General features: G+C 48.6%; 3 protein-coding genes across 3 annotated transcripts in view; 1 reads left to right on the top strand and 2 right to left on the bottom strand.

The window, feature by feature from the left end:
• LOC308140112 (growth arrest and DNA damage-inducible protein GADD45 gamma-like) overlaps window positions 1-481 on the bottom strand; it is a gene marked incomplete at its 5' end in the record, with an annotated part of 739 nt that extends 258 nt beyond the window's left edge. The window contains 2 exons of the mRNA XM_080509783.1: window positions 64-271; window positions 381-481. Of these exons, the coding sequence (XP_080365909.1) occupies window positions 64-271; window positions 381-481 (309 nt within the window). The remainder of the gene's footprint in view (window positions 1-63; window positions 272-380) is intronic.
• Window positions 482-5,449: 4,968 nt separating this feature from the next.
• Window positions 5,450-6,256, top strand: LOC308140079 (growth arrest and DNA damage-inducible protein GADD45 gamma-like; the record flags this gene model as incomplete). The annotated part of the gene is made up of 3 exons (XM_080509746.1): window positions 5,450-5,592; window positions 5,701-5,908; window positions 6,011-6,256. 3 exons carry the CDS (start codon window positions 5,450-5,452, stop codon window positions 6,122-6,124), a joined length of 465 nt encoding a protein of 154 aa, XP_080365872.1. The 3' UTR covers window positions 6,125-6,256.
• Window positions 6,257-8,440: 2,184 nt separating this feature from the next.
• Window positions 8,441-10,850, bottom strand: nim1kb (NIM1 serine/threonine protein kinase; the record flags this gene model as incomplete). The annotated part of the gene is made up of 3 exons (XM_080509696.1): window positions 8,441-9,199; window positions 9,585-9,853; window positions 10,589-10,850. The coding sequence occupies 3 exons, from the start codon at window positions 10,848-10,850 to the stop codon at window positions 8,441-8,443; spliced, it is 1,290 nt and encodes a 429-aa protein (XP_080365822.1).
• Between the last annotated feature and the right edge of the window lie 433 nt (window positions 10,851-11,283).

Genomic DNA, 11,283 nt, shown 5'->3' with positions numbered 1-11,283 from the left:
CTTCTGCACAAACCAAACAAGTCAAACGGGCACATGGGTCGCTGCACGAGCTGCCGTACGTACCGTGATGAGGACGCAGTGCGCGTCTTCCAGCTGCTCCGCCTTGTCTCCAACCAGCCCGGCCAGACGCTGCATGTCGCTCACCCTCACGATGCTGATGTCGTTGTCGAAGCAGAAGGACTGGATGAGGGTGAAGTGGATCTGCAGGGCGACGTCGCACTCGAACTCCTCGTCGGTCGCCAGGACGCAGAAGGACACGCTGTCCAGGTCACTGCGGGGACGAGAAAGGTCACTTCCTGTTAGACACTGATGCTAAATCGTAAGTCGTCTTGGAGACTGAGAAGCAGACAAAGTCATTGAGCGGCGCTCGGTTTACTCACTCGGTCATGATTTTAGCGCTCTCGTAGACTCCGACAGTGAGACGGTCTTCGCTCTGGGCGCAGACCAGAGCTTCTTTCAGGGATTTTCCAGGAGACTGCATGATGCTGGAAGAGAGCCGGTGACGTGTGGAGGAAGTCCAGAGAAGAGAGTTTGTGTGCTGCTCCCAACAGTCTGCCAGCTTTTATAGTGCTGAGCCGGCACACGCTCAGCCCCCGATTGGTCTCTACAGCACAATGGCCACAACAGACCAGCAGCGCCGCCTCATCCTCGGGGACGCGTGCCTATAGAAAACTCTTAGAAAGTAAGAAGGGGGGGGGGGGGTCACTCTTCATGAAAGGATGATATGTAGAAACTCTCTGACCTCTAAATGATTCTTTTACACTCACAGGACATCAAGCTGTAACTCCTCAAAGAGCTGGACGAACGAGTGGCCAAACCAGTCAACCGGTCACTCCCTTTCAACTGCTTCAACTCTTTCTATTTGGAGCTTGTGTGTCATTTCTTCATTTACCTGTGTACACCAGTTCTTGAACAATAATAAAGTCAGCAAGTTGAGTAAATCAGCGGAATCTGTTTAGGGCCTGTTTACATAACAACGTTTTCAAGTGGGGAAAAAGGGAAAAGTTTTGTCGCGTTTCGGGTAAAATGACAACAAAAAAACGATTTCCAAAAGGTAATTCAAAAAAATGCTCAGACTCTGTTGTTGTCTAAATATAGGAAGACTTTCTAAAAACACTCATGCGCCACATCTTGGCATCCTGGCTCAGTGTTCTTCTGCACATGCTCAGTAGATGGACAATAACAACAATGTTTGCCTCAAGAGTGCCATGACTCTCAGTCCATGTTCTCCTGGAAGTTGTTAGTTTTAAAATTCAGAATCATTGAAAAATAACAATCCAACTTGGTCGTCTGTCCACACGAATGTCCGTCTTCTCACGTCGTTAATGTTTACACTGAATTCCCTGCACACGTGTGTGGTTTGATTACAAAAACCACCAGCAGCACCAAATAGTGGTTTGAAATGCTCAGTAAGTCGTCATCAGTGTTTCTGCCGCTTCTGTGTCGCATCGTTTTCACAATGTTAAACGTGAAACTTTTAAGAAAACATATTAAACAATAAAAGGTTCCTCAAAAATGGCATAGTAAGTGAAATTAATAGTTTTCTGCCATTAATGCTCAGATTTTTTTTTTTAATTTCTTACACTTAATGATACCATGTCATCAATTTTAAATCAAAAATTGCCCCTGAATACACCCAACGGTTTTGCACTTTGAACTTTCTTGTATATGAATTTAGCTCAGATAAATCTTGTTTTATGTGCATATTTGTTCACTGTGGAGTGATTTGATGTCCCGTATAGTTTGTCTGAGGAAATGCTTCTTGGATGAAGATCTTTTCCATCCATCCATCCATTGGCTACCGCTTTATCCGGGGCCGGGTCGCGGAGGCAGCAGTCTGAGCAGAGTTGCCCAGACTTCCCTCGCCCCAGACACTTCCTCCAGCTCCTCCGGTGGCACCCCAAGGCGTTCCCAGGCCAGCCGAGAGACATAGTCCCTCCAGCGTGTCCTGGGTCTGCCCCGAGGCCTCCTACCGGAGGGACATGCCCGGAACACCTCCCTGGGGAGGCGTCCGGGGGGCATCCGAAATAGATGCCCGAGCCACCTGAAGATCTTTTATGCAGCGAAATTAAATCCAACACCTACATACAAAAAGATAACTTTGGGGTGTTACATTATTTTTTTTTTCCATCCTACTATAGTTCATCTTAAACAATGTAGTTGGACTCAAGAAAGAAACATGCTAATGCTCTTTTCACGTCTGTGCCTGTCGTCGGCTCTGTTTACATGTTTACAACGTTTTCAAGTGAAAATACAAAACCTTTGTTGCGTTTTGAGCATCTGTTTAAGGGACAGTGGTGGTCGGAGCTAATTAGAGCAGTTCATGAGGTACAATTAAAAAAACAATTTTTTTTTAAAAAGCCCTGACTCAGTTGCCGTGGAAACAGGTGAAAAGGCAAATTATTTTCAGTATTTCTGTCATCTCCGTGTAAACTTTGCCGTGTTGACGCAAAACTTTTTGGAAACGTAAACAAAAATGGAGCATTTTCACTTGAAAGGGGCTTTTTCGTTCAAAACCCAACTTCAGTTAGTTATAAATGAAGGTTCGAATTGAGATTTGCTATAATTATTAAGCCTGGTGTCTATTTTGGGTCATTTATCATGTTCACTTTCAGACTTTAGATCGTTTCATCTTTGTTGCGGCAAACCAGAATAAATGTTGAATTGTCAAGAAATGTAGAGCTACCAAAGTTAACATTATGAAACTTTGATATATGATGGAGTTGAATAAAGTTTGCACGATGTATTTGACTGGAGTGTTTCCAGTGGCATGAATCTGCAGCTTGTGTCCGCAGTGGGCTGAGTTGATCTCTGAACTATTCAGAGGTACTGGAAGTCAGGCACACTTTTCCAACTCACCCCAAAGTTCACAGCATGGACTTTTGTAGATTTCTTTTTTTTTTTTTTTGTAGATTAGAGGATGGCACGCGCCGCTGCTTTGCATGCGTAAAGACGAGCCTCGGTGGCGGCGCGTGGCATCTGGAGATGCCTGCGTGCTTTATCTCTGTGTGCGCATCGCCCTCCGTGGTAACCACCCACAGAAGATACCATCTGTCCCTCAGGGCGGGGTGAGGGAGGGAGGGAGGGACAAAGGAAGTCACGCAGCACCTGCTGGGCGCAGATCACGCATTCAGTGAATCCATTCATTGTGTTTCCATTATTTAAACCCCAAGAACATTCTTCTAAGTCAAACGCAATGCAAAAATCTGATTTATTCGAAGACTTGGAGCATCTTCCTACGGTTGATTGCGTTTTTTTTTTTTTAATCTTCTCAAATAATCAACTTAGAAGACAGCAATCTGAGCCACTTTGACTTTTCCCAGCTTTAGATACTTTCCATTATCAGCCAGTGGCGGAGCTCTGCAGGTCACCACAAGAAAGGAGCTTTGAGCACCAACACCTGTCGCACTCAGCCCGGGAGGCCTCCGTCTGGCAGATGTGGCGCAGCAACAAAGGCTCCGTATCGATTTGCACGAGCCTGCCCTGCAGCCATGCAAGCCGAGCTTCCCTAAAAATAGAACCGTGTTTGACTTTCCATCAGCTGGATGCAGATAAAAACTTTGCGCCAGCTGACAGTGACAAGCAAGCTTTCATCATTCTGTTGCAACAATAATGCTGGCGATAAGGTTCGTGTTGTTAAACCAAACACTTTGATTCTTGCAGCTGTTTTGCAGCACAAACGGAGATGTGTATCTCCTTGTCGGCGCCTGGCATGTTTTTTTGGAGATAGACATTTGTACACGGGGAAAGTTTTGCGCCATAAGCTCTCCTCTCTTTGCCATTCAAATTTAATCAAAACTCAGACAACAGCCTGGCGAATGTGGAGATTCGTGGACAAAAGCGCGGCGCGCCCTGGGGTCGAGGTTGACCTAGGTTTAGGAGAGAGGAGGAGGAGGAGGGTGGATGGGGGGGGGGGGGGGGGGGGTTGAGGGGTCCTTCCCTCATAGCGACAGTTCCCCATCTGCCGCTCTGCCTTCCGCTGAACAATAGCGCTGAATCAATCACGCCAACCTGTGTCTCAACCCCACCCACCCCCGATTTATGCAGCGGTGGCAGCAGGCCTGGCCTGATGTGCGCGTGGATTATTATTATGCAGATGAAATGGCTCCAAATAAGTTGGAAATGTTAGGTATAAACTGCTACATCACTGAAACAACAGCAATAGACCCGCGCGTAAAAGTTGTGTCGTGACTCGTGTAAAAGTGAAATATGTTCAGAAAAAAAAAACTAATTTAAGCATTCAAAAGGGTTTAACGAGGTTAAATTGAGTCGTGATTCGTGCATAAATGTTGCGTAGTGACTGATGTGCTCGAAGCAGCCAAATCTGCAAGAAACTTTTGCAGTACTAAATAAACTGTGTAAAGAGACGACGAATTGATCCGTGCGTAAAAGTTTCATTGCCCGTTAAAGTGGAGAAGGCTGCCGAGGGCAATTAAAGCGCATCTAAACGTGGGCATGTGTTGGTTCTGTGGGCGGAATACAAAACAAAACTACAATAAACTTTAGAGGCCTGTCCCGCAGAATTCCGTCCATGTGGCTCCCGAAATCCCCAGAGTAAATAAATTAAAAAACCAAAGCAGAGCTTTTCTGGCCAGCTGATGGCCACGTGGTCAGCATGGGCCAGCAAGTGCAGATTGCGCAGCACGCACTGCGCTCTGGCACGCGCTGGTCATTTGCATTTGTATGGAGCAGGTCGTGATAATAGATGGGGGGGGGGGGGGGGGGGGGGGGGGGGGGTTGTGCGCACAATGAGGCCGTTTTATGGCCAGCTCCTACTCCACAGATGGCATCATCCACCTGTCCTTTCTCTGCCGCCGCTGCTGCTGCAGTGGAGATGGGGGAGGGAGAGCGTCACACTTTCTCCCTGTGTGCAAGGAAAATGTCAACAAATGCAAGAAAACGGTTAAATAATGTAGAAAAGGGTTGACAACCTTGGAGATGTAGACGTTTGAAGCTTGCACAAGAGCACAAGTTGGTTATAAAGAGTCAGTGAGAGCCGTCAATACACTTTTTGCACAATTCTATATTGATGCGATTTGCGCTTCTTTTGGATGCATGCAGACTTGCAAAAAGTGCACAAGATGCATTGAATGTTGTGCAACTTTGCATAGAAACTATCACATATATATTGTTTATTAACGTTTGAGGGCCATGCAGGCTGCTGTGTTGTTGCAGAGTCAGGGAAGGGGGGGGGGGGGGGGGCGCGTGCGTGTCTCCGTGACCCCCATCAATCTGCCACGAGCCACAGAGTGACAATAGCATTATCATACCAATACACCATTCAGCGACAGCCAATCAGGGCGCAGCGCTTTCAGTGCGCCGCACGAGCTGCGGGGTATAAAAGAGGGGGCACTCCGACTTGAAAAACACTCTGCTCTCTCGGATTGTTCTCTCCGAACTTTTCTTTCTCAAATCAAGCTCTGCCTCTTTGCGGAATATCATCTTCATCATGACTCTCGAGGAGGTCCTGATCCAGAAGCCCAGCGAGCGCGCTCAGTGCGCCGGACAAGCCCTGGAGGAGGTGCTGGTGGCGGCCAAAGACAACGACTCGCTCACCGTGGGCGTCTACGAGAGCGCCAAAGTTATGAATCTGTAAGTATGAAACTTTGTATATAGATAAAATCCCCACTGCTTTGAAGCTCAGACGTATGTGGTTTGCGTTGTGGATGGAGTCTCAATGTGCTCTTCTCGTCCCCGCAGTGACCCGGACAGCGTGTCCTTCTGCGTCCTGGCGACCGACGAGGAGTTCGAGTGCGACGTCGCCCTGCAGATCCACTTCACCCTCATCCAGTCCTTCTGCTTCGACAACGACATCAGCATCGTGAGGGTGAGCGACATGCAGCGTCTGGCCGGGCTGGTTGGAGACAAGGCGGAGCAGCTGGAAGACGCGCACTGCGTCCTCATCACGGTACGTACGGCAGCTCGTGCAGCGACCCATGCGCCCGTTTGACTTGTTTGGTTTGTGCAGAAGCAGGCGTCTGACGTTGCTCCCTCTCCTCTGTGTTTCCAGAACCCCGCTGACGGGTCTTGGGAGGACCCCTCTCTGGAGAAGCTGCACCTGTTCTGCGAGGAGAGCCGCCGTCTGAACGACTGGGTTCCTGAGATCAGCCTCCCCGAGCGCTGATCCGGGTCACCGGGCTCTCTCACCTGGCTCTGAAGCTGCACAGCTTCTTACGTGGAAATCTTCATCCTGATGGACAGGATGAGCCTGTTTCTGCTCACCCTCCTTCCCCCCTGGACCCTCCTGAGGAGGATCCCCCCCCCCTTACTTCCTGCCTGGTCCAGGGCAGCGCGGCGCCGGCCCCCGGAGGGGCCACTGGGCCCGCGAGCCGTCGCCTCTTGTCCCGTCCATGCCAAGATGACTCTCATTCTTTATGTGAACGAGGTCGGGCATGCCACAAGAGCGACACATCGACCCTCATTCTTTGTGCGGATGAGGTTTGGAGAGGAAGAAGCGAGTTCTGCGTCCTGTGGTCCGGCCACAGAGCAAATGTCGCACCTGGAAGCACGCGCAGCAGGAGAAGAAGCGGTGCTGAGAAAGAAAGAGGACTTCTTAAAAAAGGACTTTTTAACGACGGCCTCTTTGCTGAGCAACACAACAACAGTTGCCTTCAGCCAAATGTTTCCCACTTTCCAGAATTGTCTTAATTCTCTAAAGGTTTCACTTTAGAAGTTTAATGATGACAAAACTATTATTATTCTAAAACTTAAAAAAAACAAAAAGAAAATACTTTTCTTCTAAAGGTTTCACTTTAGAAGATGGTAAAATTAACTTAATGAGAATTTGTTAGATGAACTTATTAACATTTTAGGATGTACTGAAGACAAGTTGTAAATGAATTTAATATTGTTGGAACAACACTGGAAAAACAAAGTAATTCATACTTTCCAAGCAGTTTTGTAAAGCAAATGATATGAACGTGGTGATAAAGTTGAAGAAAAGACCTTCAGAAAGTTTCACTTTTGATTATCTAACCCAGAACGTGTAAGCATCTGATTGTGTTTAACTGAACTGAAGTTAACTGAAAGATCTGTTATTCAATCTGCTTATTTTGATATTGTGTAACATGAAAATCTACTGATGGACTTGTTGAAATTGTAAATGGATTAAATATTCTTGGCATAATGATGGGAAAAAAACTGTAATTTATACTTTTTGAAACAATGAAAATAATTTGAAGAATTAATAAAAGTGAAAAAAAAAGTAAGAATCTGTGTTGTGTTGTGTTTTCACTTTCTTTCTGGGAGGAGGGTAGTGGGCTGACACAAAGTTGGAAACTCAGCAAATTTGCATGATGGGGGGGGGGGGGGGGGGGGGGGGGGCGTTCAGGCCTGTCATCTGCTCCTGTGCGCCTCATCTGCATGTGTATAGCACTGAGCACAATGCAGCAGCTCCCAGGCCTGTCAGCTCCAGAGGTCCGCACACTGCGGCCATTGTTAAGGCTCACAGAGGAGGAGGAGGAGGAGGAGGAAGAGGAGGGGGTCAGCAGATGTCTCTGCCGGCCACGCCGCACCATCTGCCGCCTCCTCCAGGCGGAGGTCATCCAGGACAGGAGGCTGGAGTCTGGGAGGAGTCAGACCGGGGGAGGAGGAGGCTGGTTTGGACCGGCTGGAGATGACAATAGAGGAGTGTGTGTGTGTGCGTGCGTGCATGTGTGTGTGTCATCTGGTGTCCTGCCAGCTGCTGTCTGGCTCCTTTATTTACTGGCAGGCACTTGGTGAAACTTTGGTAAACAGGCCACAAAGCGGTGAGACAAGGCTGTTTGGGTGCAGCAGCAGCCACCTGCTCCGTCACAACAATGGAGGATCTGCAGGAGGCAGCCGCTCCTCTTTCTCCCTCGTTCAACACTTTATTTAGTTTGTCATCTACAATCAGTCATGTGCTCGGAACACAAAGCTGCATGCTTTTTTTTCTTTTAAAACTCGTGTCCATACAACTTCAGCGCGGCTGTAAACACTCACCGACAACTTTACATGAACAGAAAAGAGATTCCTTTTCTACGCTTTCTTGATTTCTCCATAAATAACCCGAGGAAACTAAGTTTGTGACCATTTGGCTGTAAAAAAAAAAAATAAATAAATAAAAGCTGGTGATTCTTCCCAAAAACATACCCAAAACATCAGTTTCAATGAGTAGGGAGTAAGTTTGTTTTCGGTAAGTATTTAAAATACGGGATAGATTCAGCTCACGTTGAATGACGATTGAGTTTTCAGACACGTCACAGATGATCACAGATGCACCGACAAAGAAAATGCTTTATTTTCCATTCATTTGTGCTTTGAAGTACTTTAACTTTATCCCATCAGGCACTTTTACATACGTTTTAGACTAAAAGTTGCATTGAAACGACGTTATAAAAGGCAGCGAACCGTTAAAAACTACAATTTAAAAAAAAAGGAAGAAGAAGCTCCTCGTTGTTGGCCGTGGGTAGAACAAGTGTCATGAGAGCACGCAGAGCTTGGAGGTGTGTCTGAGGCCCCGGTAGGCCCGCAGCCCCTCCCTCTTGGGGTCTCGGACCATGCCCCGGACCACCGGCGTGCAGTCGCAGCCCCTCCTCTTCTGGGCCCGGTGCAGCAGGATGCGGTAGACCCCGGTGAGCGGGCTGCGGCTGTCCTTCAGCTGGTTGTTCCTCAGGTGCTCGGCGGTGAAGCCCAGCTCCTCCAGCGAGCCGCGCACCTCCTCCTCCTCCTCCTCCAGGTCGCAGCGCTCCGACTCCAGCAGGCTCTGCGGGGGGCTGAGCGGCTCGGCGGGCACCAGCGACCAGGGGAACTCCACCGGCAGCAGCCAGTCGCAGCCCAGCATCTGGTCCACGGCGTAGCGCTCGCCGGGCACCGGCTTCAGGATGCCTCGGATGAGCCTCTGGCAGGGGCCCGGCACCCAGGGCGGCACGGTGTAGGCGCCCCCCATGATGCAGCGCCGCAGCTTGCCCATGGTCTCGGCGCGGAACGGCATGCTGCCCGTCACCATGAAGAAGAGCAGCACGCCCATGGCCCACACGTCCACCGCCGGGCCCAGGTAGCACTCGTCCCGGAACAGCTCCGGCGCGGCGTACGGCGGCGAGCCGCAGAACGTGTCCAGGGCCACGTTGCGGTTCAGCACCTGCGTGCTGAAGCCGAAGTCGGCCACCTTGACGCAGCCGCAGGAGGTGAACAGGATGTTCTCCGCCTTCAGGTCCCGGTGGATGATGTTGATGTTGTGCTGGCGAGTCAAAGACATGGTTTTTTTTAGAACCAAACGTTTTCAAGTGAAAGCTGAATACTTTTGTTGCATTTTCGGGGTCCGTTTACACAGCAGGACAATGAAAACACCCAACGGAGAATAACCAATGTTTTACTGATATTGATGTTTCCTCATAGTTTTAGCTTTTCTCAAGTACGATAAACTATTTATCGTACTTGAAGGTAAAGACTTGAGGAAGTTTAACAGTTTACGTTTAGTCTGAATACACAGAACGACAGGACGAAAATACTTTTTAATCTTCTCTTTAAAAAGCTGGTTTCATGTGATTTCAGGCTGTCTCATTAATCTCCTCCTCCCTCACCCTCCTACACTTCATCAACAGCTCGTCGCCCTCGTCTCTCACCATGTACTTGATGGCAGACAGGATCTGGGCGAAGGCGATCTTGCAGGCGTTGTCGCTCAGCTTGCCCTCGTGGCATATCCTGTTGTGGAGGTCCCCGCCTCCGGCGTACTCCAGCACCAGGTAGAGGCGGCAGGGCGTCTCCACCACCTCGTACAGACGCACCACGTTGGGGTGCTGCAGCGACTCCATGCTGCCGATCTCCCTGGAGAGGAGGCGCTGGGCCTGAGGGTCCATCCTCGTCCGGTCCAGGATCTTCAGGGCCACCTTGTCTGTGGTGAAAGGACGCAGACACTTTGAATGAAACACTTCCATATACATCGTGTTGCTCCACACTGGGTTGAAGTCATTATCCTGTGCTGACATGCCAAGGTCATCTTCTCCGAGAATTAGCTCAGTTTAACGACACGGTCAATTGAATTCAATTCAGTTTTATTCGTACAACACTGTTCAATTTGACGGAAACACTAAGATAGTAAAGCCCCGTGTGGATCCCTTTCATATTTTCATTGTCTTATGTTTACCTTTGCCAACAGAAGTTGGCCGAGAAGGTTATGTTTTTATCTGCATGTATTTATTAATTGGTTTGTATGCATGTATTTTACCAACTTTTTGCAAAAACCACCCACCTGAATTTTCAGGGATGATTTGTCATCATCCAAGGATGGATTGATTAGATGGGATGTTAACAGCTAACTGTTCCCAAATAAATCCCCAAAATTTTGAAAAATATTTCCCATACAAAGCGGATGGAGGAGATCAGCGTCTGTTGCCATGGAGCTGCTCCCTACTTCGTGCCTCACACAGCAGCGTCCCTACCTGACTTACCTAGCTAGCATCGATGTGAGCTAACGGCTATCAAGCGAGTGATGCTAACTCGCACTTAGAGATGAGTTTCTGCCAGTTTAACTGCATAAAACCACAATCCTGCATGTCGTTAGAGGGAGCTGTTCTTTTAGAAGCAGGAGAACCGGAGCAGTGGCGGAAACATGACTTCTTCAACGTACCTTTGGTGAGAGCGTGAAAAGCCAGCTTGACTCGGGAGAAGGTCCCGTAGCCGATCTCCCCGCGGACCTTGTAGAAGCCCACCCTGCGGCCGATGATCAGCTCCTTGATGGTGTTCTCGTCCTTGCACATGTCGGTGGTGAGCTTCTGGAGGGGGGTGAGGCGCGGCGGGCCGTCCGAGTCCTCGGCCTCAGAGCTGTCGGTCAGGCTGTAGAGGCTGTGGTGGAGCTTGGCGCTCGTCACCTGGTACTGACCGCCGGGCATCTCTGCAGCGCGCCGAGGACACGGGCATCTTTAAGAACAGGAGACCCCACTTGTGAATAAGTACACTTAAACTTGATTTTCCCAAACAGATATCATCAAGCTTGAATGAACAAACAGTCCTGCTCACCATTACTGGCACCCCTGAAGCTTAAGTAAATACCGTGAAAAGAAAAGACATACACAGGAACAACTGATCGGTGCCAGAGCACCTGGTCAGACCACAAGCCTCCTGGGAGAACGTTTTGTGGACAGGTGAAACAAAAATAGAGCTTTTTGACAATTCACACCAACAGTTTGTTTTACCGGGAGACGTGACCTTATCAGAGAATTATAAAGACACTTTAAATGTCCTTTTTTTAAAATGTCCTTTTGTTTTTGCTTTTGTTATAATTGTTGTGATTATTTTGGTTTTTGCTCTGTTGTTGCTCAGGCT

Source organism: Blennius ocellaris, assembly GCF_963422515.1.
Source record: "Blennius ocellaris genome assembly, chromosome: 15".
Taxonomy (NCBI): domain Eukaryota; kingdom Metazoa; phylum Chordata; class Actinopteri; order Blenniiformes; family Blenniidae; genus Blennius; species Blennius ocellaris.
Note: the sequence above shows the minus strand (reverse complement) of the source record. Positions and strands in the feature narration are given on the sequence as shown.